Source organism: Cryptomeria japonica, chromosome 11 (assembly GCF_030272615.1).
Source record: "Cryptomeria japonica chromosome 11, Sugi_1.0, whole genome shotgun sequence".
In the NCBI taxonomy this organism is placed as follows: domain Eukaryota; kingdom Viridiplantae; phylum Streptophyta; class Pinopsida; order Cupressales; family Cupressaceae; genus Cryptomeria; species Cryptomeria japonica.
The window spans coordinates 332,721,165-332,747,490 of NC_081415.1; the positions used below are offsets into that span (position 1 = coordinate 332,721,165).

Below are 26,326 nucleotides of genomic sequence, written 5' to 3' on the forward strand. Positions count from 1 at the left end.
TAATCCGGTTTTTAAAACCCGAATTTGAAAGGGAGGGTATTTCGCATCTTTTCAACTTGGAATTTTAACCAAAAATGGTTAAATCCTTTAATCGTAAGGGAAGAACAAAAATTTCCAGCCAACTTGTAACTGGGATTTAAAATCCCGAATACAAGTAAAAAGGGAAAATGGGGAAGAGCATTGCAATTCAAAAATTGCATATCAAGGGGAAAATCTCTCTCACAAAACCGATTTTTGGGGGAAGAACAACAAATTTACAAAATTACAACTAGAAAGGAAAACTAAGAAAACAAGAAAATAAGAAAATGAAAGAAAGAAAGAAAGGAAAACATACCTTGATTCAAACTGAAAATTCCTCTCCAAAAAATGCAATCAATCTTGGAATGAAGAAGACAATCCAATAAATAGGGAGAATCCACAATGACAAACCCTAGCCACGTTTTTGCAAGAATGCCTTATGTATAAAAACGTGGCAGCAAATGCAAAGGAAATGGCGTGAAAGATGGTTGAATCTCCTTCAACCCTCAATGCCTTATCATTCCAAGCAAAAACAATGTATAGGATTGCTGATTTGTGGCATTTCAAATGGCAAAAAACGTGGATTTTGGTAAAAATGTGGTTGCTGTTATAAAGCAAGAAACCAACAATCTTAACCTCCATGTGGTGTGAAAGGTGTCTAACAATGCATAAAAATAGGAAGGAATCCTAAACCCCTTCCTCCTCCAACAAATTCTCCACAAAAAATTGCTAAAAATCCTCAAAAAACATTTTTCCCTTGCAAATCGGGTTTTTGGAGACAAAGTGCAAGTTCGAATTACATAAAACAATGAAAATCTGGTTTTTTGGAGGATATAACAAGTTTAAAATTTCACTTTTTCAACATGTAAGGCAAAATCAGGATTTTTTGGCCAAATAGTAAGTTTAAAATGTCAAAAATGCACTTTATAAGCAAAATCGGGTTTTTGGAGACAAAGTGCAAGTTTAAAATTGTCACTTTTTCATTCACAAGGCAAAATTGGGATTTTTAGAGAGATATGCAAGTTTAAAATCACTTGTAAAGGGGAAATTAAATCCCTATAACAAGTTATAATTTACTTGCACACATGTAATAGGGGTTTAAAATCCCTATTACATGTAAAAACCATTAAAGTAGGGGTTTTTGGAAAGAATTACAAGTTTACTTGTAACTTGACCAAAAAATCCCTATTTTAACTGAAAAAGACAAAAATAAAACAAAAACAACAAAGGGGAAATAAAAAGAAAATTACGAGTTTTAATTTCTCAATAAAGTGCACATGTAATAAGCTAAAAATTTCTCTACAAAGACTAAAACAATGTAAATAATTAAAACTTGCAGTTCAAGGAAAATTCTCCACCTGTAGTCAGGGAGAAAAAACCCGAAATTGAAGGAAAGACATAGCAAACGAATCCAGAATGCGACAAAATTCAAAATGTGGTTTGAGGATGGATTGAGGATTAAGCTAGTCCAAGGATTAGTAAAAATTATGCATCGAGAAGCATGCCACAGAGTAATTTTTTTCATTTTTCACAAACATTTTATGTAATGGTCCTTCATTTTTTAAAACAAAAATGAGGACAACAACTGACTCTTATCCATTGGGTCATAGAGTCAAACAAAGCAAAAACAAACAAACAAAAGACAAAAATCAAACAAGAAAAATACATTATTTACAAGAAGTTATCTTGAACCTTCATTCAAAGTAATGTGTCAAATGCTGACCATTATAAGGCAACACAAATGGTGTACCATCATGATAAGCCAAGATAAAACTAGCTTCTCCAGCAATACGATGAATAGTGAAGGGTCGTCGCCAAAGAGAATCAAATTTACCATGTAAACCTTTCGGTTCCCTTTGCTTATCCCAAAGCAAAACACGATCACCAACTTGGAATCCTCTTTGCTTTGCTTTTTTATCAAAAAAAACTTTGACTTGTTGCTGATGTTGAGCAATCCGATCTACCACTTGTGTTCTTTGTTCTTCCAGCTAAGAAAGATACATGATCCTTTTGTCCAAAGCATTCTCAAAAGTTTGATCTTCAATTGCTTTAGCCAACTTAAGAGCAGGAAGTTCCAAAGTAATGGGTATTACTGCATTGATCCCATAAAGAAGCTAAAATGGTGACATACCAATAGCCCTTTTGGGTGTAATTCTGTCCACCCACAAAGCATCAAAAAGAGCCTTATGCCAGGACCTTTGATTTTCTTCCACAAGCTTGCGAACAATAGTAATCAAATTTTTGTTACTTGATTCCGCCTGACCATTACCTTGGGGATAATAATCGGATGAATGAGTTAACAAAATACTATATTCAAAGCAAAATTATGAAATTTCAGAGGAAGAAAAGGTGGCTGCATTATCAGTCACGATTTTGAATGGAACACCAAATCTAGAAATAATATTCTCCTTGAGGAATCTACACACTATCTCAGAAGTAGCGTTCTTTACTGGTATTGCTTCCACCCACTTGGTGAAATAATCTGTAGCAGTAAGGATATACGAATGACCTGCACTTGAAGAAGGATTGATCACACCAATGAAATCAATGCCCCATTGTTGGAAAGGCTCTTCAACAATAATTGACTTTAATGGAAACACTGCAAGCTTCTGTTTGCCCACAAACTGCTGACAATGTACACACTTACACACCCAAAAAAAAACATCTTGAAAGACCGTAGGCCAATAATACTTAGCTCTCAAAATTTTGTGAGCAGTCACTGGTGCAGAAAAATGACCACCACAAGCCTTGTCATGGAAAGATTCCAGCAATTTGGTTTATTGTGCTTTGTCAACACAACAGAGGAAAGTACCATCAATTGCCCTTTTGTACAAACTAGTATCCCATAATACAAAGTTCGCAGCTTTCAACTTGATACTTCTTTTTTCCTTGAATGAAAAATGTTGTGGACATTCACCATAAGTCAAGAAAAATGCTATATTAGAGTACCATTCATCAGTAGTACTGACAAACAACACCTTGGGAAGATCTTCAGAATCATCCAATTCTCGCTCCTCTGGAATCCCTTCTGCCATCAACTGACAGAGTCCTCTTCCTCGAACAAGCTTTGTAGGCTTAATCTCCAAATCATACTCTTGGATTTTAGCAATCCAATTCCCTCTTTTTGTGCCAAACTCCTATTGTGTTAAGATAGACTTGATGTATTAGGAACTAACACAACGGTATGAGAATTCAAGATGTTAAAATGGAAGTTCTTGACTACTTTAACAACCACATAGGCATTCTTCTCAATAGAGGAATACTTGAGTTCATGAAAATTTAAAGGGCAACTCATGAAAGAAATAGGAGATTCAATCTCTTCTGAGTTCTTCTGCATCAAAATAGCCGACATAGTATGCTCGGAAGCATAACTATACATGATGAACTCCTTGCTGTAGTTGGGACATACCAACATGGGTGCATGAGCAATTTCATCTTTGATATCATTGACTGCAGCTTTGCCTTCTGAATTCCAATGGAAAGCAGTCTTTCCTTTCATCATATCCACAATATGACGAGTCTTTTCTGCAAAGTCGGGAATGAATCTCCGCAGAAAATTTACCTTACCAAAGAAGGAATGAACAATAGTCTTATTGGATGACAGAGGAAGAGTTTGAATAGATTTTACCCTTTCAGGATCAACTTTTATTCCTTCCTTGGAAACAATATGACCAAGGAGTTTTCCCTCAGTCACCCCAAAAATTGACTTCTTGGGATTAAGAGAGATGCCATGTTTGCAACATCTTTCAAGAACATCTTGTAAGTGAAAAAGGTGATTCTCGCGATCTTTAGAAAAAACAGTAAGCTCATCAAGATACACTACAATATACCTTCCCAAGTACCGTGGAAAGCCAAGTCTATAGCTCGTTGGAAAGTAGCCCCTACATTGATCAACCCGAAAGGCATTCCGCGATAGGCAAATGTACCCCATGGAGTAGTAAATGCAATCTTATGTTGATCAGGTTCACTAACCTCAATCTGATTGTATCCTGAAAATCCATCTAACATAGATAGCATCTTAGAACCTGTCACCATTTGAAAAACTTGATCCATGATTGGCAATGGATAATTGTCCTTGAGTAACAGCTGATTAAGATTTCTAAAATCAACACAGATACATATTTCTCCATTCTTCTTACGCACCGACACTATATTTGCCAACCATGTTGAATGATGGATGGGAAAGATAATCCGGGCATCAAGCATCTTTTGAATTTAAGAGAGAATGGTACCTAAATTTTTTGGATTATACTGGCGCTGCTTTTGTCTAAAGGGAACTGCACCAAGCTTTAGGGGAATATCATGTTGCACTTCCTTGGGTAAAAAGGATTTTAGATCATCGTATGAATATGCCAAGACATCATGATATTGGTGCAAAAGCTGAATAAACTGATCTCTTTCATCTGAAGTGCAGTTATTGCCAATATTGACAAATTTAAGATCATCATCTGATCCAATATTATATTTCTCATATCCCATAGGAGAATCAACACTTTCTTGTTGTCGCCTCTTGATATAACGATCATGTTGATCGAAAAGTTTTTCAAGAGAAACCAACCCCTTGGGAATCTTATTTCCTTTCAGCTGAAGAATATTTTCATCCAATTCGGATGATGTTTCAGACATTGAATCTGATGATGAAGAAGCAGGAGAATTACTTCCTTCAAAGTATAGGTTGTTAAAACCATCCTCTGCTTGTAGGAAATTATTAATCTGTTTATCATCATTGAAGATCTGCCAATGATCCCAATTGTCACGCACACTAGGTCTACAAATTAACTCAATAATATATTTATCTTGACCAAAGTCAAGATGGGGAATCAATGAAGTAGTCGAAACAACAAGGGAATCAACCCTATCATTGTATTCACGAGGCACAACTGAGATGCTAAAAGCACCAAAATATTCAATATTTTCCCATACCAAATTACGGTAATGCTTGAGTCTGTCATTTCTAGTCTGATATATAGTCCTTACTTGACAAACTACTAATTATGCATCACCCTAGGCGTGAAGATTTCTGATTCCTCTTTTCAATGCAATGCTCATTCCTAACAAAAGCGACTCATATTCAGTCGTATTGTTAGTATTAGCGAATTGCAATTTGAAGGAATAAGGGAAGATCTCTCCCTTAGGAGATATGAGAACTACGACGACTCTAGATCCATTTGTAGCGCAGCTACCATCAAACTCAAGAGTCCACACATCATTCGAACTATCATTTTCATTGGAATGATTAGTACTGCCTTCATCCAAAACGGATGCATTATCAAAAGAAAAATTGTCATCTTCTTCCAAAGGAGAAGATGAACTCTCCTATTGTGTAGGTGAAGAGTGAAACTCTTCTTGTTGAGAAGGTAATTTAATACTTTCATCAGCAACAAGAGATGAGACTTCTTCAACCATAATATATGAACTGGAAGACCCATCTTTCGATGCTTGATCTTGATCAATATCAACAAATTTTTCATTTGCTTAAAGTAGTGAAATGTCAGAGCTGCTAGAAGAATAATCTTCAGCAAATTCTGAAATTTCATCTATATGGAGATAATAATTCCCGAAACCTAAAGATTCAAAAAGAATCTGAGCATGGGGATCATTAAACTTGACAACCATGTACTTGGTTTCTCTTTCAGGAATTAACTTCTACACAACACCGTTGACAAATATTCTTGCTTCCGTCATATCCATGTTGAGTTCGCCCCCAACATCCTTGCAAAAATTATGGCCAAGTAACATTCTATATGACACAGGAACGTCAGCTACGAAAACAATCATCTTTATTTTATTATTTGGAAAAAGCTGCAAATGCAAATTGGGCATCTTTGATTTGCCCAATAAGACGCACTTGTTTGTTTTCCATGGAATAACAATGACCAAAAGTTTTGGTCAAGGTTAGCCCCAAAGCTTGAGCAACTTTTGTGGGCATGACGTTATCAAAAGCACCAGAATCCAAGAAACAATTGCTCAATTGAAAACCATTGATCAACAACGAAATGCAAAAAGGTTCTATCTTTCCTTGGGTGGTAGATGGAATGGTCACCAAATGATTGGGCAAATTCTTGGGTTCTTGAGGGGCAATATTTTCAGGTATAGGATGAGTTTCCTTACTTTTAACAAAGTCAACTAACCTATCAAATTGATTAGGATTAGCTTGTAAATATTCAACTTCAGACATTTGAATCTTAGTCTTCCAAGCATGGTCACTAATATCGAAAGCTTGAAATGAACCAGCTAGAGAGGGATTAACATTGTCCAATTGTGGTTTGGGGTTAGGCATACTGGGCTTGGAATCAATAGATGAGGCAAAAGGAGGATTTTTGTTACTTACTTGAATTTTTGTTGCATCCTTTGGAATGTAGGGCAGCGGTGTTCCTCTTTTAGCAATAGTCATAGGTGTTTGTAAATCACTTGCAACTTTTGCAGCTTCTTCTTGTTGGGCCAACCGAGTCTGGGATCTTGTCACCACAACAAATGCTTGACTATGAGTCCTTTCAGCAACATTAGAATCATCATAGTGCATATAGCGTATAGTAGAGTCGCCAGTTACATCTTCTTCTTCTTCTTCTTCTTCTTGTTGTTGAGGAAGAGCAAAGTCATCAGACTGATAATCAAAATAATAAGACTCATTTTGATCCGTCTCATAATAGCCAATTGCTGCCTTTGAAGGAAGTGGTTCAAGCGCAAGCCTCTCGGGAGGTGGTGGTAACTTGGGTTGATTCTTAGCAGCATAACTGGCAGCAGTATTAGGATACATCCATCTTGGGATATCCTTGTATGGTGTAGGATAGGAATTCTGAGAAACTTGCTTCTTTAAAGCAAGAAGTTCATTAGCTAATTTCTGCACCATTGGATCGGTAGAACCAGAAAATGAACTCTCCATATGTGAACCTCCTTTGGACTAGTTAGAATCCTTTTTGATTTTACTAGCTAGGATCAAATCATCTTCAATTTTAGTAGCCATTGATTGAGCAACTTCTAAGTCAGCGAGAGATGCTCGTCTTAAGAAGAAACTGACCTCGGGCCACTGAGTATTAATGAAAAAACACTTGAGATTCTCAGGAGTAGGTTTAGAATTGATAGGAATTCTATTTGCTAATTTATTGAATTTAGCAATGAATTCGCGCATGCCTTCATGGGTATCCTTCTTCATTTGGGTCAACTAGGCCAGCAAGGTGTGTTCATCTTCCGCGGGCTAAAAACGTTCCTCGAAGTTGTCTCTCAACGAGTTCCAAGAAACGATCGAACCAGCAACAAGATTGAAAAACCAATCGGCTGCAATACCTTGAAGAGTCTCTATGAACAAACGAACAACAACATCTTGATGTTCAACTCCAAGAACACCACATGCCATATAGAAAGACTTGACATGTTCGTCAGGATGCTGCTTTCCATCTCCATAGAACTTGGGAAGATTTTTACGAGAACCTTGTGGAAGTGGATGAAAAGGTGAGGTTAAAGCCAAATGACCAAAAGCTACTCCCCACGGACCGGGAGGAGGAGGTAGAGGTGGAATAGCCATACTAGATGATGAAGATATCAGCGGTTTGAAAAAGAAAGGGGAATTTTCACTTGGGATAGACTTCTTTTTCTTAGAAGGAGGGTAACTTGTGGTTCGTGAAAGGGAGGATGTACTAGTGAGCAAATGGAATCTAGCTCGTTCAGCAGGAGATATCTCTTCAATATGTTCACCTCTCCTCCAACGAACGTAAACACACAAACCTTCTAGCTTAGAGAAATCAAAATATTTCCAAGCTCTTATCAACAAGAAACCCCAAGAAAAGTTATTTCTTCAGCAAGACACTTGGGGAAATATACAAAATTGTGGTTTCAACCACAACGTGTGAGTAAAACTCTACTAATTAAGGGAAGGCTCCCCCTACCAAACTACAACTTTGAAAATAAAATAGGATGGGACAACAATCTTTCTTCTTCTTTCAAGAAAGACAATATCCTTTTCTCTTCACAGAAAAGGATAGCGATTGAATATAAACAACAATAACCACTTTCAAATGAAATGAGAGAAAGGAAATGAAGTTTCGAGAAAGTGCAAAGACTTCCATCACTTCCTTCGGGACAGGACATCAATATCAAGCTCAAAGATTTGATTATATGAAGTCCTATCTACCCTTTTCTATACTAATGCTATAAAGGACAAGTTATAATAGCTCAAAGACTGGAATATCTTATTCTTTTCTACTTAAAAGAATGGGAAGTAGTATAAGCTCAAAGACTTACAACTATTTCTCTCAAAATCTACTCCTAAATTCTCCTAAGAACAAGTGAAAGCACAAAGACTTGTAGCTTTTCTCAACAAAATATTTGTTTTAATCTATATTAACCTCAACTACTTGCAGCACAAAGACTGCAAATCAGATGTGATTAAGCTCTTTAAGGAACACTTGCAAGAAAGATAATATAGAACACAAACTCAAGTATGTAGCACAAAGACTCAAAGCCTGAGAAATTTTCTTCTATTCCTTTCAATTCTTAAATTTACACATGAAAGCTCAAAGGCTTCTTTGCTATAACTTTGGCAGAGTTTTTGCTTGCTTTCCAAAAGATAAAAATTACAATAGACCCCTCAAGTATTTATAGAAGAGGAGCCTTGAGAAAAAGGTGGGAGGATCCTAACTAACTTGAGAAATTCTCTCAACCACCAAGACTTATTCAATAACTAAGACTTTAATAACTAACAAAGACTTATTCCAACTACAGTCCTAACTGAACACAACTTGTAGTTGCCTTACATGTAATTACAAAAGTGCAAGTAATGAGATAATTTGCATTTTACAAAAAGATTTTTACATGTAACTTGTCGAAAGGAAAACTACAACTAAAGATTACAAAAGTGGAAAAAAAATACAACTAAGTGTTGAAAAACACTTAAGTTGCAGCACGTGAAGACACAAATCCTTTAAACTTCTGGATGATCATTTGTAGTTCCTCAGGATCCGGTTTATGGGTGTTCTTGGCAACAACCATGGTCTTCACGATAGTATCATGATACCGCAGGAGCGCAGAGCTATTTTTATCTAGGATGGACTGGATTTTATGCAAAAAGACTTGGTGTTTCATCAACATTCGAATTGAAGCGGCCGAGAATTGTTCACCCCTCCATTCATTATGAATCCTCATCTATAAATCAACAAGAACTTCTTCTGGAATCAACTCTCCATCCCGACTTAATATGTTGCAGGAGGCCCTTTCACTATGCGAGACAATATCTCGGAAAACTTCACCCAGGAATCTCGTTGCATCACCGATCTCCTCAATGAGGGATTTAAGAACAAGGGCCTTGTTTTCAAGAAGCTCTTCAAATTCCAAGTACATGACCCTAGAAGAGATGATGACATGCTCCTGTAGAACACTCAACTATTGTTGAGGCATGGTACGTCAGATTGTCAAACTATTTTCAACACTTTCTAGATTCTTTTTGAAAGTATCGGAAGTGTGATCCAGTTTCTTCTCAATGGTTTCCAACTTAGGCATCATCTGAAAAATGCCTTTCATCACCTATGCACATAGATCATGAAGCTAATCAACCCAAGAATCCAATGCTCGTACCTTCTGAGAAACCCTTTCCACTCCACGAATTGATTCTTGGGAACCAGAAGAACCTATGGAGTTACTCCCTTCAACAACAGGTTTTGTGATTTTATGAACAACTGCCATAAGTTGTCGGTTTTCCTCTTCTAGCTTGTCTTTCTTTGCTAGAAGTTCATCACATCGTTGTACTAACGAAGCTACGAAAAAATGAGCATCATGTTTAATCACCCCATGCGTTTGTTTGCCCAATTCTATCCTTGTAACCTTATAATCAACAGCTGACATTCCTTCAAGTGGCTTATCTGCAATGGGTTCTACAATTTCAGCTACCTTGATCTTGTTACTGTCAACGGTTACTCTTGAGATATTCTTGCCCTTCTTAGCAACCTTGGTTCTGGACTGTTTTAGTTGCTGATAATCAAAGGCATCAGGTGATATTTCTTGATTCTTCCTTTTTGGAGTAAAAGAGCTAAGCCATGGGGGTAAAATTATCAACTCCCGTTCAGTAGCAATTGTAGGCAAAGGAGAAGCAGTTTCTGTTTAAATCACCGTGGTCATCCTTGGAGGAATATTTGTTTGGACAGCGACCACGGTTTTCTCAGTTACCAATAGGCATGAAGATTGCCTCATAAACTCTTCAAAATCAGAAGTGGAAGTATCAATTTCTGATAGCTGGATGCAAGTAGGAATATCCTTAGGAACTTCCAACACACTCTCTTGTTGATGATCAACAGGGGCTCGTATGCTGAAATGGGAATGATATTATGAGGAGATTCATCCACAAGCAAATCCAGAGGAGAAAGGGGCATCTCAATGGAAACTGGGGGAATGATCTCATGAGGCGAGTCTGAAAATGGAGACTTAGGAGCATCATCAGATTGTTGCCCTTCTTCTGGATTATCTAGATCAACCACTTGAACATGAAAATGTGATTTTTCCTTCCCACGAACTGTCATCTCCTCAGGAGGAAGTACTACTGGCCTACTAACTTGCAACTTGATCCTTGTGCCTGAAGATGATGCACCTTCCTTGTTGTCAACCTGAATCTCAGACTTACGTCCAAGAGGTCCCGTAGAATCATCTTCTTTTCCAACCTTGATTTTTTATGAGTCTAACAACATTACTTTTCAGCCATGTGTTGGTGTTAACCAAGATAGGCTGAAATCTCTCAAGGATGGATACACACTTTTTGTGTGACCATTGGATCAAAGGAAGTGGAGATTCCTCAACCCTTCATGAAATATATTCAGGATCAAGTACGTGCCCATCGTCAATCATCCCTTGTGGGATATCTACCAAGTTTAAATCAACAATTTGCTCAACAGTGAGCTTGCAGTAATCCATCTTCAGAACTTCAACCTCTGTGCGGAGATCTATCCAAATATCCTCAATGTGATGCACATGCACAAAGGATTTTTTGATCTTCTCCTTCATACCCCTATAATCAAAATCAGCTCTAGGTTTTAAACCTTTTGATTTTAATTTCCTGCATTTCAGTCTCTATGGCCTTAGCTTTTCTGGATGTGACAAGAGAATACCGACCAATTTTTAATGGGTTTGTTGTAGAGATCCCCATTCCAACCTTGTGTTTAGCAGACTGAAAAGTGTGCACAACCATGATCTGTCTTCCCAACTCCATAAGAATGATCTTATTAGTTAGGTATCTAGGAAGCATATATGGCTGACCACTATAACATCCAATTCTCATATAGGTAAAGGTGGGGAATTGTAGAAACAAACATCCATACTCGCTCACCATTTCCCGTGCCTCATCTGATACCCTTTTGTTCCTTAGAGTTATGTCAAACTGACACATGAAGTAACCGAAGAATGCATCTTGGACTCTTCTGAAATGCATTTTGTTAGGTCTCAAAGGCAACTTATCATAATTTTCCAAAACTGGTATAAGTGAGCGATCACCCTTGGTAGAAAGACCTGGAAAGTGTCTGAGTGATGCTGCCAAGTATACCAAAAATGAGTTCATGTAGAAAGCCATGGTGGAAGGGACTGCTGCAAGTTGTTAACACAAGGCATGACTGATGACTACTCCCCATGATATATGATGAGATTGCCTTATGAACATGATGAACTGGTACATTGAGGGCCTAAAAAACATTAGAATGTTCAAGGCCCATCATCCTGCTGGGAAGGGTTATGGTGTCTCCTATCTCCCATTTGAAATCATAGCTGTACAACTTAGCCCACCTTGAGAAGGAGGCTCATGGCTCTTGGATCCACCTGTTGATATGTCGCTTACAATCTTTTTCTCTCTTCACGTAGTACTCAGCTGCATTTTCTTTGGAGATTTCCATGTAAACAGGTGCGGGAGGTATTCTGAAGACTTTCTCGATTGTATCTGCATCAAGACGGATTATTGCTTCACCATCATCATTTTTGATGACTCTTGTCTCCTTGTCAAAATGAAGGGTGCAAGCGAGAACAAATTTAGGTTCTAGGGAAGCCACGGAGAAGGAAGATGCATGATGGATATGGTTGTCCAACAACCACTGCATATTGTTATCTTGTGGATCTTCCACCCTCTTGAAAAACTCTGACATATCCACATGCCCAATTTTTGTATCTCTGATACGATTCAAAGGGGAAGAAACTTGGGAAGGTGCAACCTCGTTCTGATACTTGTCATATTTGTACTTCATCTTTTTTGGAACTTGAGATGACGAGAAATCTGACATTGATTGAAAACCTAGAACACCATGACGAAGATTCAAAAGTGTTAAGGCAACATCATATTCAGCTGCAAATAACATTCTTCCTTCTTCAAATGGGAAAAACTTCGATCCTTGAACTTCACAATTTTGTGAGAGAAAGAGGGGAAATAAATGGAAATGGGAAAATCTTGTCTTTGACCAATTTCGGATCTTGGAGAAACTTTTGCAAGTATAGAAGTTAGAAAGAACATACATGCAATCGGATTTTTAAAACTCGAATGCAAGTACACTTATAAATTTGCAAATGGAGAAATGGATGGAAAATGAGAATTAGACTTGCGGAAAGTGACGAAAATGGAAAGTATGGATATGGGTGATATGAATGGATAGAAGTGGGAAAATCTGGGAATGTCATTTTCGTGAAAATGGGAAGAACTTTTCAACATGTAATTCGGTTTTTAAAACCCGATTTTGAAAGGGAGGGTATTTCACATCTTTTCAACTTGGAATTTTAACAAAAAATGGTTAAATCCTTTAATCATAAGGGAAGAACAAAAATTTCCAGCCAGCTTGTAATCGGGATTTAAAATCCCGAATACAAGTAAAGAGGGAAAATGGGGAAGAACATTGCAATTCAAAAATTGCATATCAAGGGGAAAATGTCTCTCACAAAACCGATTTTTGGGGGAAAAGCAACAAATTTACTAAATTACAACTAGAAAGGAAAACTAAGAAAACAAGAAAATAAGAAAATGAAAGAAAGAAAGAAAGGAAAACATACCTTGATTCAAACTGAAAATGCCTCTCCAAAAAATGCAATCAATCTTGGAATGAAGAAGACAATCTAATAAATAGGGAGAATCCACAATGACAAACCCTAGCCACGTTTTTGCAAAAACGCCTTATGTATAAAAACGTGGCAGCAAATGCAAAGGAAATGGCGTGAAAGATGTTTGAATCTCCTTCAACCCTCAATGCCTTATCATTCCAAGCAAAAACGATTTATAAGATTGCTGATTCGTGGCATTTCAAATGGCAAAAAACGTGGATTTTGGTAAAACCGTGTTTGCTGTTATAAAGCAAAAAACCAACAATCTTAACCTCCATGTGGTGTGAAAGGTGTCTAACAATGCATGAAAATAGGAAGGAATCCTAAACGCCTTCCTCCTCCAACAAATTCTCCACAAAAATTTGCTAAACATCCTCAAAAAACGTTTTTCCCTTGCAAATTGGGTTTTTGGAGACAAAGTGCAAGTTCGAATTGCATAAAACAATGAAAATCTAGTTTTTTGGAGGATATAACAAGTTTAAAATTTCACTTTTTCAACATGTTAGGCAAAATCGGGATTTTTTGACCAAATAGCAAGTTTAAAATGTCAAAAATGCACTTTATAAGCAAAATTGGGTTTTTGGAGACAAAGTGCAAGTTTAAAATTGTCACTTTTTCATTCACAAGGCAAAATCGGGATTTTTAGAGAGATATGCAAGTTTAAAAACACTTGTAAAGGGGAAATAAAATCCCTATAACAAGTTATAATTTACTTGCACACATGTAATAGGGATTTAAAATCCCTATTACATGTAAAAACCATTAAAGTAGGGGTTTTTGGAAAGAATTACAAGTTTACTTGTAACTTAACCAAAAAAATCCCTATTTTAACTGAAAAAGCCAAAAAACAACAAAAACAACAAAGGGGAAATAAAAAACAAATTACAAGTTTTAATTTCTCAATAAAGTGCACATGTAATAAGCTAAAAATTTCCCTACAAAGACTAAAACAATGGAAATCATTAAAAATTGTAGTTCAAGGAAAATTCTCCACCTGCAGTCAGAGAGAAAAAACCCGAAATTGAAAGAAAGACATAGCAAACGAATCCAAAATGCGACGAAATTCGAAATGTGGTTCGAGGATGGACTGAGGATTAAGCCAGTGCAAGGATTAGTTGAAATTTTGCCTTGGGAAGCGTACCACAGAGTAAGTTTTTCATTTTTCACAAATTTTTTATGTAATGGTCCTTCATTTTTGAAAACAAAAATGGGGACAACAGGGTCCATCTTCAAAGCATCCTTAGATATCACAAATCCCAAATAGACTAACTCGTCCTTCATGAAAGTGCACTTCTTGATATTGATCAACAACTTCTCTTCTCTCAATCTCTGCAAAACTTGTCTTAACTGCAAGAAATGCTCCTCTTTTGTCCTACTGAAAATTAGAATGTCATTCAAATATACAATAACAAACTTACCCAAGAATTTCTTCAATACCTCATTCATCAGCCTCATGAAAGTACTCGGTGCATTAATCAATCCAAAAGGAATCACCAACCCTTCATACAGTCCTTCATTTGTCTTAAATGTTGTCTTCCACTCATCACCTTCTCTGATCCCGATTTGATGATATCCACTTTTCAAATCTATCTTTGTAAAGTATTTTTCTCCACTCAAACAGTCCATTATGTCATCCATCCTAGGCAAAGGAAACTAGTATTTCACTGTGATCTTGTTTATTTCTCTAGAATCCGTACACATTCTTCACTCTCCATTCTTCTTAGGTGCTAATACTGTTGGTACTGCACAAGGGCTCAAACTCTCCTTGATCAAACCTTTCTTCAATAACTCCTACACTTGTCTATTCAGTTCTTCATTCTTTGCCGGCGTCAACCGGTGTGCAGCTTTGTTAGGCAAACTAGTTCTGAGAACCAAGTCCATGCAATGACTAATACTTCTCACAGGTTGCAATCCATCAGGTACATTATTTGAAATGTTGTCCTCATATTCTATCAACAAATATTTTATTTCTTCTGGGTGTTCTCCTTCCGGTTCCGGTTTCTCAGTCTTCTTAGGAATTAAGGAGAAACACACATTCTCATGTCTCAATCCATCCAGGAATTTCCTTCCATCTACCAAACATATTCTAGCATTCGTACAAACTTTATTCTTCAAAGGTTCCTCCAAGGGTAACAAGGTTTGGTTCATCCCATTGGCTAAAATAATGTATGTATTCTTTCTCCCATGATGTACTGTCTGTCTATCAAACTGCCAAGGTCTACCCAACAAAAGATGACAAATATCCATAGGCATAATATCACACAAGACTTCATCATGATAATTCCCAATTTCCAATTTCACCAAGCATTTTTCACTTACTAACAACTTATGTTCATCCTGTATCCATGCTATCTGATAAGGCTTAGGGTGTTTCAATCTCTCCAATTTCAACTTATTCACCATCTCTTCTGAAACAAGATTATTTGAACTACCACTATCAATAACTTTACAACACTTACCAGATACCTTACATCTGGTCTTGAACAAACTCTTCCTCTGCAAGGGCTCTTCATCTCCTTCGATATGACACAAAGCTCTCCTCATCATCAACAGTTTTCCATCTTTCGGTTTATTGTCTGATCCGGTGGGGTTTTCTTCCACCACTGTTGCTCTTCCGGTAGTTTCTGTCTTCTTACACTCGAATGCACGATGTCCCTCTCCTCCACACTTAAAGCAGGTTCCTCTGAATGTCCTCTTGTCTTGTCTTCCAAAATTCTCATTCTGGTAACCATTCGGTTCTCTCCTTCGGTAGAAATTTCTATCATCCTTTCGGTATGAATTACCTTATTTGCTCACTTCCTTGTCCTTGCTCTGATCTGTACTGGTTCCTCTTCCTCCGGTATATCCTCTCCCTCCTTGAAATCTTCCTCTGGTAAACCTTCCTCCTCTGCCTCTCTATCTCTGTTCATGTCTTTTGTTTAACTTTTCTTTTGCCTTTAGGGTATACTGGTAAGCCTCTTCAACACTCTTCAATTTGATAATACCGAGTTCATCTTGTATAGACATCCGCAATCCATTCAAATATCTTGCAACTTGTTCAACTTCATCATCAACATGTCTGGATTTGATATTCAACTTGTAAAATGCTTCGATGTACTCTTTCACATTAGATTCCTTCTGTCTCAAATTCTGCAACTTCCAAAACAAATCCACTTGATAATTTGCCGACACAAACTTCGATTTCAGCTTAGCAATCATCCGATCCCATGTCTTAATCTTCTCTTTACCTCTTCTCTGTCTATCAACTTGCAAATGCTCCCACCAAAGAGATGCATGACTTTTCAACCGGGTACAAGCATATTTCACCTTCCTCTCTTCTACAGTGTTTTCAAAATCAAAATACTTTTCCATCTCCGAGATCTAATCCATCAATTCATCCGAATCTAACTTCCCATCATATTCCGGTGGGGTAAAATGAGGTTTAGTATTCGTCCTACTCAAAACCCTTAAAAACCTTTCCTCATCCGAATCAACTGCCGGTAGGTTTGCTTAAACTGTCAGGGCTTCTTCTCCTTCATCTTCACTTATATCTTCAATATGTCGGCCTCTTCTCTGGGCTGTCTCCACGGCTTCCAACCGGGCTGCTATACCTCACAACATCTCCATCGCAACAGGGCTTGCATTCCCACACGCTCCACCATCCCTAGCTCCTCTACGTGCCATCGTTCATGCTAGTCCTCTGCAACTGTAGGTCGGATCCGCAATCCGCCACCCTACAACAAAAAATTCAGGACACACAACCTTTGAAACGAAACTTCGCTTTGATACCACTTGAAGCAGTCACCGGTGAGGAGGGACCTCAAAGAGATCAATCCAGACCGGTTAGCAAGAGTAAACACAACGGAAACACAAATATATGATGGAAGCAATGTAGAACATATTGTTTTATTGCATGAAAATTGATTACATCCAACCAGTAACAACCAGATTACAACATACTGGCTCACATGCCTAGTAGAACATATAGAATAGGTCACAACCGAGACCTTGAATCCTGAGATCTATCTTCTACGCATAGTCTAGCTACTTGATTATCTGATTGATTACATTCTAATGCACAATTACAATTATATATATCGATCCAAACAAGCCAGTCGACCCAAAAGGGATCAAAACCCGAAGAACAAGACCTAACGTGCAAAATAAACAAGGTCGGCCTCTGCCAAGAGATTCCTCCAGAAAATCCAAAGGATGAAACATAGATTGCGGGAAAAGGTCGGCCACATGCCAAGGAACATCGGAATCAATGCCCAAGGCTCTGCAAGCTTCGGAAAGGGTTCCGATAGATCACCAAATAGGTCCAGGCAACCTGTAACAAAGGACTATCAACCGGTATCAGTAAACTGTCATGCAAACCGGTAGCAATATCTTGCCGGAAAATGGTCCAAATGCGATGCTGTCTGGAAGCAAGAAATATGATCAAGTCTTCAAGTAGAATCCAACTCCACAAGATCCGGTGAGCCAAAACCGGGACACACATAAAGGAAAACTGAAACTGCAAATAGAAAGCAAAACAAAAACAAAAACAAAAATGTTTATGTTTGATGCAAGATTGCTATGATCCGGGGATGCTCCTGCATCAATTTCAGTTTACCAAAGCCCACACTTTGAGAAGTTATCTAATGTTTCACCATTAAGTCGAGTTTGCTTAACTTGGCAAGGGTGCATTATTTGGTGATAACAAAAGCTACTAAGGAAAAGGTTACAAGATACATCAATGGTTTGAGGCCAAGCATACAAGAAGAGATGGCTTTGGTGAGTTTACATAGAGGAGGATGCATATCAATTTGACTTAGAAATTGAGGAAAGAATGAATAAAAAAGGTATGAAATAAGCAAAGAGGAATAGATCGTGATGAAAAGGGAAGATCGTATAAAGATCAAAATGAAGATTGAAATAAGAAAAAATAGAAAATGAAGACCAAGGCAAAAACGAAAATCAGAGACGATAATTCATGTGGTCCTAGAGATCAAAATTCAAGAGGTAGAGGAAGATCAGGTAGAGGAAGATTGGGTAGAGGTTTTGGAAGAAGAACCTTCTGAGGAACCTATTTTAAGTGTGGAGAAAAGGGTCACAAAGCACATGACTGCCCTCATGAGGAGGACAAACCAAGAAGGAGATCAAAAAAATTAGAATAAAGCAACAAACGTCAATGAAGAAGATGCACTCATCACAATCAAAGGAGTCTGAAAATAGAGAATTGCTAGTCACCAGGCTATTGAATAAGCCAGTTCAAAGAAAGAACTTGTTTAGAATGAGGTGCCAATAGAAGGTATGTAATGTTAGCATAGATGGTTGAAGCATTGATAATCTCATTTCTAAAGAGGGTGAATAAATTGCATCTTGAGAGGAGAAAACACCCACATTCGTAGCTTGGCTACAAGATGGCAAGAAGATTTTGGATAGCAAACAAAGCTTGATAAAATTTAAAATAGGAAAGTATTATGATGAAATAATGTGTGATATTATGCCTATGAATGTTTGTCATGTTTTTTTAGAGAGGCATCGACAATTTGATAGGAGAGCAATGCACAATGGGTATGTTAATACATACTCATTGATGAAGGATGGATAGAGACATAAGTTGAAACCATTTCAAGGAGTAATAGAAAAGGTATGAAACAATGCAAGGGTTTGTTTAGTAGATGACATAAATGGTATGAAGCAAGAGCATGCTTTTTTTCTTTCTAAAACTAACCTAGAGGAAGTTGAGAATGATGAATTGTTGATGTCTATTGAAGTAGTTGATAGAGATTGGGATGAGTTGATTTTAGGTGGGACAAAGGTTGTAGCAAAAGGTGAGATGAAATTATATTTTATTGGTTTGATGTGAATGAAAGTGAAGAGATAGAGGAAATTATTGCAGCAGTAGACAACTTTGATAAAGCTAAATTTGAAGGTCATTATGAGGAGGTAAATGAAGTGTTTTCATATGAATATTTGTTTGAAAATAGTATAGATGAAAGCCTCTTGATTAGTGATCTTGATTCCTTGCTGTTAGGAAATAAGGAAATTGAGTCTCTTGATTGTTGCACTAACACTATTTTGAGTGAAGGAAATTAGATTGCAACAATGATATGTCTTTCGAAAGGCATTAAAATAATGATTTTTCATGGAGATAAGGTGGAAGGGGAGGAAAAAGGTAAAACAACAAAATAGGTAAGGGAAGAAAACTTTTTTTGATGAAGGAAAAGATACAAATTCAATTGCTTATGTTGACTTTGATAGAATATGTTGGTGGGAAAACAGATTTGATACTTTGAATCTTATGAAGGGTAGAAGTAGAGGAGTAAGAATGAAAGGGAATGATATTGTGAGGTTGCAAGAAGTGAAGGACAAGAAAATGCTAGTAGACAAAGCAAAAATGTGGATCCAAGGCAAACACAGTCTACAAATGTTTCTAAGTTCAACTCAAGAAACATTTTCTTTTACCATTAGTGCTTGATGCAGAAGCATCCTACTTGCCTGTGCCAGATTGGGAGCATCAAAATAGGATATGGACATCTATTGAATGATAATTTGATAGCTGGAAAATGAAGTTATATTTCAGATTAATGGCTAAATATAGAGGCACATTGAACAAGAAGTTTTATAATTGAAGAAAGAGAAATGATTGTTGGTGAATAAGATGTGAATAGGGAAGGACTCAACATGGAATTAATGAGAGGCATTTTAACAAATAAAGACATAGTGTATAAGGGAATCGGAAGGAAAGATGCCATGTGGAAGTAAATTTGGGGAAGAACAATTAATACTCTTAAATATATTGTAGTTATGAAATGAGAGATATGTTTTGTTTGTCAAGAGAGGAGTGCGTGATGTAGTTGAAGAGGTTGTAGATTGTGGAGAATTGAATAGGAACCAATAGAAGAGGAATAGGAATTGGTAAAAACTAGACAAATTTAAGAAGAAAAAAGGGGGAAGGGATAGAAGGCATGGGACTAGGGGAGAAAAATGAAGTGTGGAAGGCAACCTAATAGGAGGTTGCACTGTAAAGAATGAGGAAGTGTGTAGTTGGCAATATAGACATGAAGCACACAAAAGAATGCAAGGGTCTATGTAAGACCTAAAATGAACAAAGGGTTTTGACTACATACAACTAGCTTATGAAAACAAAGTGCTAGAAAAAATGAGCAGAGTGCAAATGACAAACAATGGAAATTAATGTTTTGAAATTTGTCATTTAATTCTAATTTGTTCGTGATCAATTTAATATGTTATAGTCATGAAAATGTGTTTATGAAAATTGATTTGTAGTTTGTAGTTGTGTATGTATGTATGTATGTATGTATGTATAATGAGTAGTATATTTTTAGGTGTCTTTTCTACTAGGAGAAGGCAAGCATCACTATTTTATTTAGTAATAGTGGGACTCAAATAACTCTACCGTCTTTCTTATGTATATTGATAAGAGGTCCTCAATACTTTCTTTGAAATGTTATGTCAAGTACAATAATTTATAGGGGTCCCTAAGGGGTATCATGGTTATTACATCTTTTCAACCTATCTCAATTGTTGGTGACACTAAGCACTATTTGATCATTATCATTTCTCAAACAGGTTGTGACAACTTTGCAAAATTACATTATCTTTGCATACCACTATTAGGCACCCTAACCACTTAACTCTAATTTTAGGTATCATGGACCTACTTTTTTAGGGCCTTCTAATTGTTCTTGGCCACAACCAACTCCTGTGCATGTTTGTGCATTGTTAGTTTCCACTTCAAATTGTGTATGTTTGTGCATGATTAGTTTCCACTACACCTCTAGAAGATCACAGGGCTTAAGAATTTGGAGAGGTTTAAGTACCTTGCTTCCTCCTGGGATTGCCTAACCTTCCCTCCTCAATCTTTGGACAAATCCCATATGAATACTATTAGATTCCATATTAGTTATCTCATCATGATAGATAATAATTTCATGGGTTCATATGTTACAAAATTTATATCAAAAGTGTGACAATACTAATTTTCAATCTGTCTTCACTTTTGATCTTTATCATCTCCTCCTTTCATTGGATTCCTTCCCTCACTATTGAAGCTTCTAAATGGATCGTAACTTTTTCACATAATTCTATAATTATTTTTACATAATTTTAATGCTTTTATACTTGATTATTTTTTAGATTCTAGAACTTTTTAAAGTCAATCTTCCCATCATTATTCTATTAAACAACTTTAATTTTTTTTTATCATTTATATAATTTCTTAAGATTATAATCTTGATAAATAATTTTTTAAGTAAGAAGGAAGATGAACGTACATTGAAAAGCCTAAACCACTTAATTGAGGTGGCATGTCACTTTAATTTCCTCAAAGTTTTTTTTGTATTTGAGAATTAGAGTTGGTAGTCTTTAATTTATTTTTGCCACGTCCATCTTCATACATGAAATAGGATAATCTGATACCATGAGATAAGCTCTTGAATGCAAATGGTTTCTTGAAGATCAATCATATTAACGGCATTGTCCAATCTCCAAACCGGGTTTCCAATCAAAATAAATGGGATAAACTGATACCATGAGAAAAGCTCTTGAATGCAAATGGTTCCTTCATGAAGATCAATCATATTAACAACATTGTCCAATCTTGCAGATCACCTTAACAAGAAGAGAAGTGGCCAACTTCGCTTAGAAACCTGATCACATTTGTTTTATCTTTCATTTGATTAAGTGCCCGATGGCCTTACTCATCATGCTTGTACTTGTATATAATCGTTCTCTTTACGACTTCCAATTGGAGGAGAGGTGGGTTTAATTAGACACGTTTGAAGTAATGCAACTACCTGAAAACATCAACTATACATTGTTAGGAATCATTATTGCTACTCGTGGATAATGATTCGAGGGAATTATAATGGAAAATGAAATCTATCCTATACAAACAGAAAAAGATGCAACATTAGTTCTAAAGAGTAAAAGGAAATACCCATTGTCACATAATAAGATAAGATACAAATAAGATACTCACCAATGAAGCCGTGGCACAAATCAAGCTGAAACCTTTGCAGTGAAAGGGTGGGTCATTTGACAGGAACAATACTGAAATTGTTGAACACCACTCATTAAAATAAATAATTAAAAAGAAAAACCATAAAATATAAACAAAATTTTAAAAACTGGTGATAAAGATGAATCACATGTTAGTGTTTTGGGCTAAATTTATTCCATCGCAAAGCATTTGGTACTATTGTACCCCATAATGAATTCAAATACAATTTGAGATTAACTTGTCATTTGATTTCTCTAAAACATAGATAGCTTTACGTGATATCAAATGCTTGTTCTCCCTAGAAGTGCAGACAGCTTTAGAAGCTTAATCAATCCATAAAGTTACAGTCTTCTCCTATATGCTATAAGTGAAAAGATTTTACATATATTACAATAGTAACAAATTTGACCTCAAAGATGAATATATCACCTCTTAAAATTCCCTATCAGACATAGAGACATTCATACCATGGAAAAACAACTACCTACGAAAACCTAATCGAGACATGAATTTTAGACTTGAACTACAACATTTAACATCAAAAAGTAATCAAGAATAATAGACACACTATACAAATTTGGCTAACTGATCCTATCTTCATAGAGACAGCTTGTACTTATATCCAAGAAAATTGCCCATATCTTCCACACAAGTGACAACTATTCGACTTTGTATGGTTTTATCTGCTCCATACTAGAAGGAGAAATTATTGTTACAAGCATAAAATTCTGCTCAAATCCATGTAATAATAAACAAGACAAAAATATGCTCGTGCCTAAATATTTTGTTCCTAAGTATAGTTATGGAATTACAAACTAATACTTAGTACCTAAAATAGACACAGACATGCACTACATCCACCTTAGACCATGTAGTGAATCCCAATAAGCCTTATAAACTAAATGACATTCTTTTGGACCCCTAGTAGAAAGGTAAAAACCTTCACTAGACATATACACATTATCATCCCTATTGGGACCTAACTCCATTAATAGACGATGCAAATAAATTGCTAGAAGATGGTTCAATATTCAATCTCCTCGATTGACAACTCAAGACCCAAATCATATTTTCTTATGTGAATATTCATCATGTCACCATAAAACCCTTATCCATCACCAGAGACAGAATGTTCATCCAACTAGACAATCAATGCGCCTAACCTCTTGATTAGATAGACAATTATTACTTTGGTAGCCTCCATATTCAACAACATTCATTTGAAAAGTAGGGTTTTATTCTTTTGGCTTACTGATTTTGAATTTTACCTTAGATTAATGACCCAAATTTACTTATCTTTTACATCAACAATTGTGGGCAATTGGCAGACCATCAAAAGTGTTTACTATTAGATTAGTCAATCCACTGCAATAGGTTAGGAAGTGTCATGTGTCCATTAGATATTTGTTCAAACATTTCCTTTAATTTGCTAAGTGTCCACAATAATCAACAGTTGAGATCCATTCACTCCAAGATTAATGGATGCAGTGTATAGTCCCTAGGCTAAATTTTATTTTACTTAAGGTATATGTTTGACAAATTGCACTGGAATGACGCAAAAGTATTGTCTGGAAAAAGATATACAATTTTGCAGGTAATCTTCATTAAATGAAATGCAGACTGTATATGGTGAAAATGAATAACAATAATAACAATATTGAAAGGCTAAATGAATTCAACCACAAAACCCTAGCCTAACAACAACAAAGATCCACCATAACATATGAAGATTACCTAAGACAATGCAAATCAAATGAAATCACAAAGATTATACCTTCACATGTCCAATAGAGTTTTGATCTCCATTCTTCCTATCTCCATTGATCTTGCTTGATGTATTTGCTCTCAGATTTTATGTGCACAAGAGCTCAACAAAGAACGGAATGTGGTTGCAAGTAGGATCGTAGTATAGTCAATTGCATAAGTTGATTCGAATGCTTAGAACGATTAGGGTTTCATAATGAAGGAAGCATCTCCTTATATAGAAGACACTATATGAAATGGAGGGATAAGATTGAGAGGTGTAAAAGGAGGTCGGCTATGATTAGAGGGTAGGTAAAAGAAATAATAAAATAATGAAAGGGGTAGGTAGTGTATGAATTAAGAGATGAATGACATGTGTCATGGGTAGAAAAGGTTAATGAATTAATTAAATAAATAAAGATTTATTTAATTAATAGAAGAAGTGGGATAATTAAATAAATAAAATATTTATTTAATTTAGGAAAAGGATAATTTAAATAAATAAATGTATTTATTTAAATGAGAAATAAGGCTAGAAGAGGATAAATGAATGAATTAAATAAATAAAGATTTATTTAATTAATAGAAGAATTAGGCTTAGATAATTAAATAAATAATATATATTTAATTAGACATGACAATTTTGGGTGTCTACATTTTGCCCCTCTTTGAGACAATGCGGCTTGTCGCGTTCTTTCAAAGAAGATAAGATGAACTGATACAGAGTTGCCCCAAGATGGGAATGATATGCCCCCTCAAGAGATTGGATGAAAATGTCTGAAAAGATTGCAGACAATCTCTCGATAAGAAAGAAAGGCTAAAATGGACTGACCGGATAAAGTGACAAAGTCACGGGATAAAGAAGACTGACTCGGGAAACGAAGGCTAGGGGTAGTCTATAAGATAGACCACGGGGGAAAATACATCCTCATTGTCATCTACGCATCCACAAGAGCATATTGCAGAGCGAGAATAGAGCAGGAGCAGTCAGCAGAGATGGCCTTCACTCACAGATTCGACCGCGTTCGCCGATTTCAGAGGCCAACAAAGGCAGGAGAGCCGGTAAGTACCACCAAACCTCCTCGTACTTTGACGCATTTAATTTTGTCATTAATGCATGGTAGATAGAGCAATAAATGCGCTTAGACTAGGGTCCAAAAAGTGTCCAAAAACGTCCAGGCGCGTCTGCGTTGGTGCTAGGCGCGTCTGTGTTTGTGCCAAGCACGTCTGCGTTTGAACCCGCATCTGTGTCAATTGCGACCATGTCTGTGATGTTCAGGCGCGTTTGTGCCAAGAAGGCACGTCTATGTCGCACAGGCGCGTCTGTGCAGAGCATAGGCACGTCTGTGTCAATCAGGCGCGTCTATGTTTTTCAGGTGCGTCTGTGCAGTCTGAAAGCGCGTTTATGTCAGGTAAGCGCGTTTGTGTTTGAAAAAGTGTGAATTTGCATCTTCTAGGTCAAATCGGCAGTTCTGTGATGAACATATGCTGTCGATTAGATAAGCTGCTGAGAGGATACACTCAAGCAGGTCCTCTAGGGAAGACTAGGATAGATCAAAGCACTTTGTGATGAACAGTGAGTACCAAGATATAGAGTACTTTGTGATGAACAGGGAGTACTAAAATATGAGCAGCACTTTGTGATGAACAGGGAGTGCAAATGTGAGTAACACTTTGTGATGAACAGTGAGTGTCACTAGGATAGATAGCAACACTTTGTGATGAACAGTGAGTGTCACTAGGACTGACATGAGTGATTTGCTTGACTGCAGGAGTATTTGCCGATGCTAGAGTCACGGGAGAGATTCCCATCTACTCAGAGGTTGCGACCTGAGTTGACAGCCGAGGAGCGAGCTGCTATCGAGGAGATGGGATTGAGACATGTGCTATATGTGCCCGAGTTTCGGGCGAACATGGGATTGCTGACTGCATTAGCTGAGAGATGGCACTCTGAGACGTGCACGTTCCATTTACCGATGGGTGAGATGACAGTCACCCTGGAGGATGTATACAGGATATTGAGGATACCGATCGATGGGGAGCTGATCCCATATGATCGAGATGGCGACAGAGAGGCCCTGAAATGGGTGTTCGAAGACTCAGGACTGGAGATGAGGGCAGGACACGTGGCATGGGATACCATGACAGCCACAGGGTTAGCATTGCCGACAGTGGTAGGAGGAGCTATCAGTGGGTTCCTGTGTCCAGATAGGGCGACACGAGGGTTGGCTATGGGTTGGGGAGGAGCACTGGAGACACTGGTGACGCAGCACACCAGATATGCTTGGGGACCGTGTGTGCTGGGCCATTTGTATTATGAGCTTCATCAGTTTGTTTATCATGGATCAGTAGGATTGGGCTGTGGAGTTACATTGCTGCAGGTATGGGCCTATGAGCATCTGCCGGTTACCCGACTGATACACTGTAGGGGCAGGGGTCATGGACGCAGCTTTGTTCATTTGTATGATATGATCACATCGCAGCCACAGATTGGCAAGCTAGAGTATTGGCGGCGAGTGATAGACG

The 26,326-nt window shown here is 37.1% G+C and overlaps 1 protein-coding gene across 2 annotated transcripts in view; it reads right to left on the reverse strand.

Moving 5' to 3' along the window:
- Positions 1-21,330: 21,330 nt before the first annotated feature.
- LOC131075102 (uncharacterized) overlaps positions 21,331-26,326 on the reverse strand; it is a 318,013-nt gene continuing 313,017 nt past the window's right edge. For both annotated transcript variants that reach the window (XM_058011935.2, XM_058011929.2), the window contains 2 exons: positions 22,037-22,107; positions 21,331-21,851 (listed from right to left, as the gene is read on the reverse strand). In XM_058011935.2, the coding sequence (XP_057867918.2) occupies positions 21,759-21,851; positions 22,037-22,107 (164 nt within the window). In that variant the 3' untranslated portion in view covers positions 21,331-21,758. The remainder of the gene's footprint in view (positions 21,852-22,036; positions 22,108-26,326) is intronic.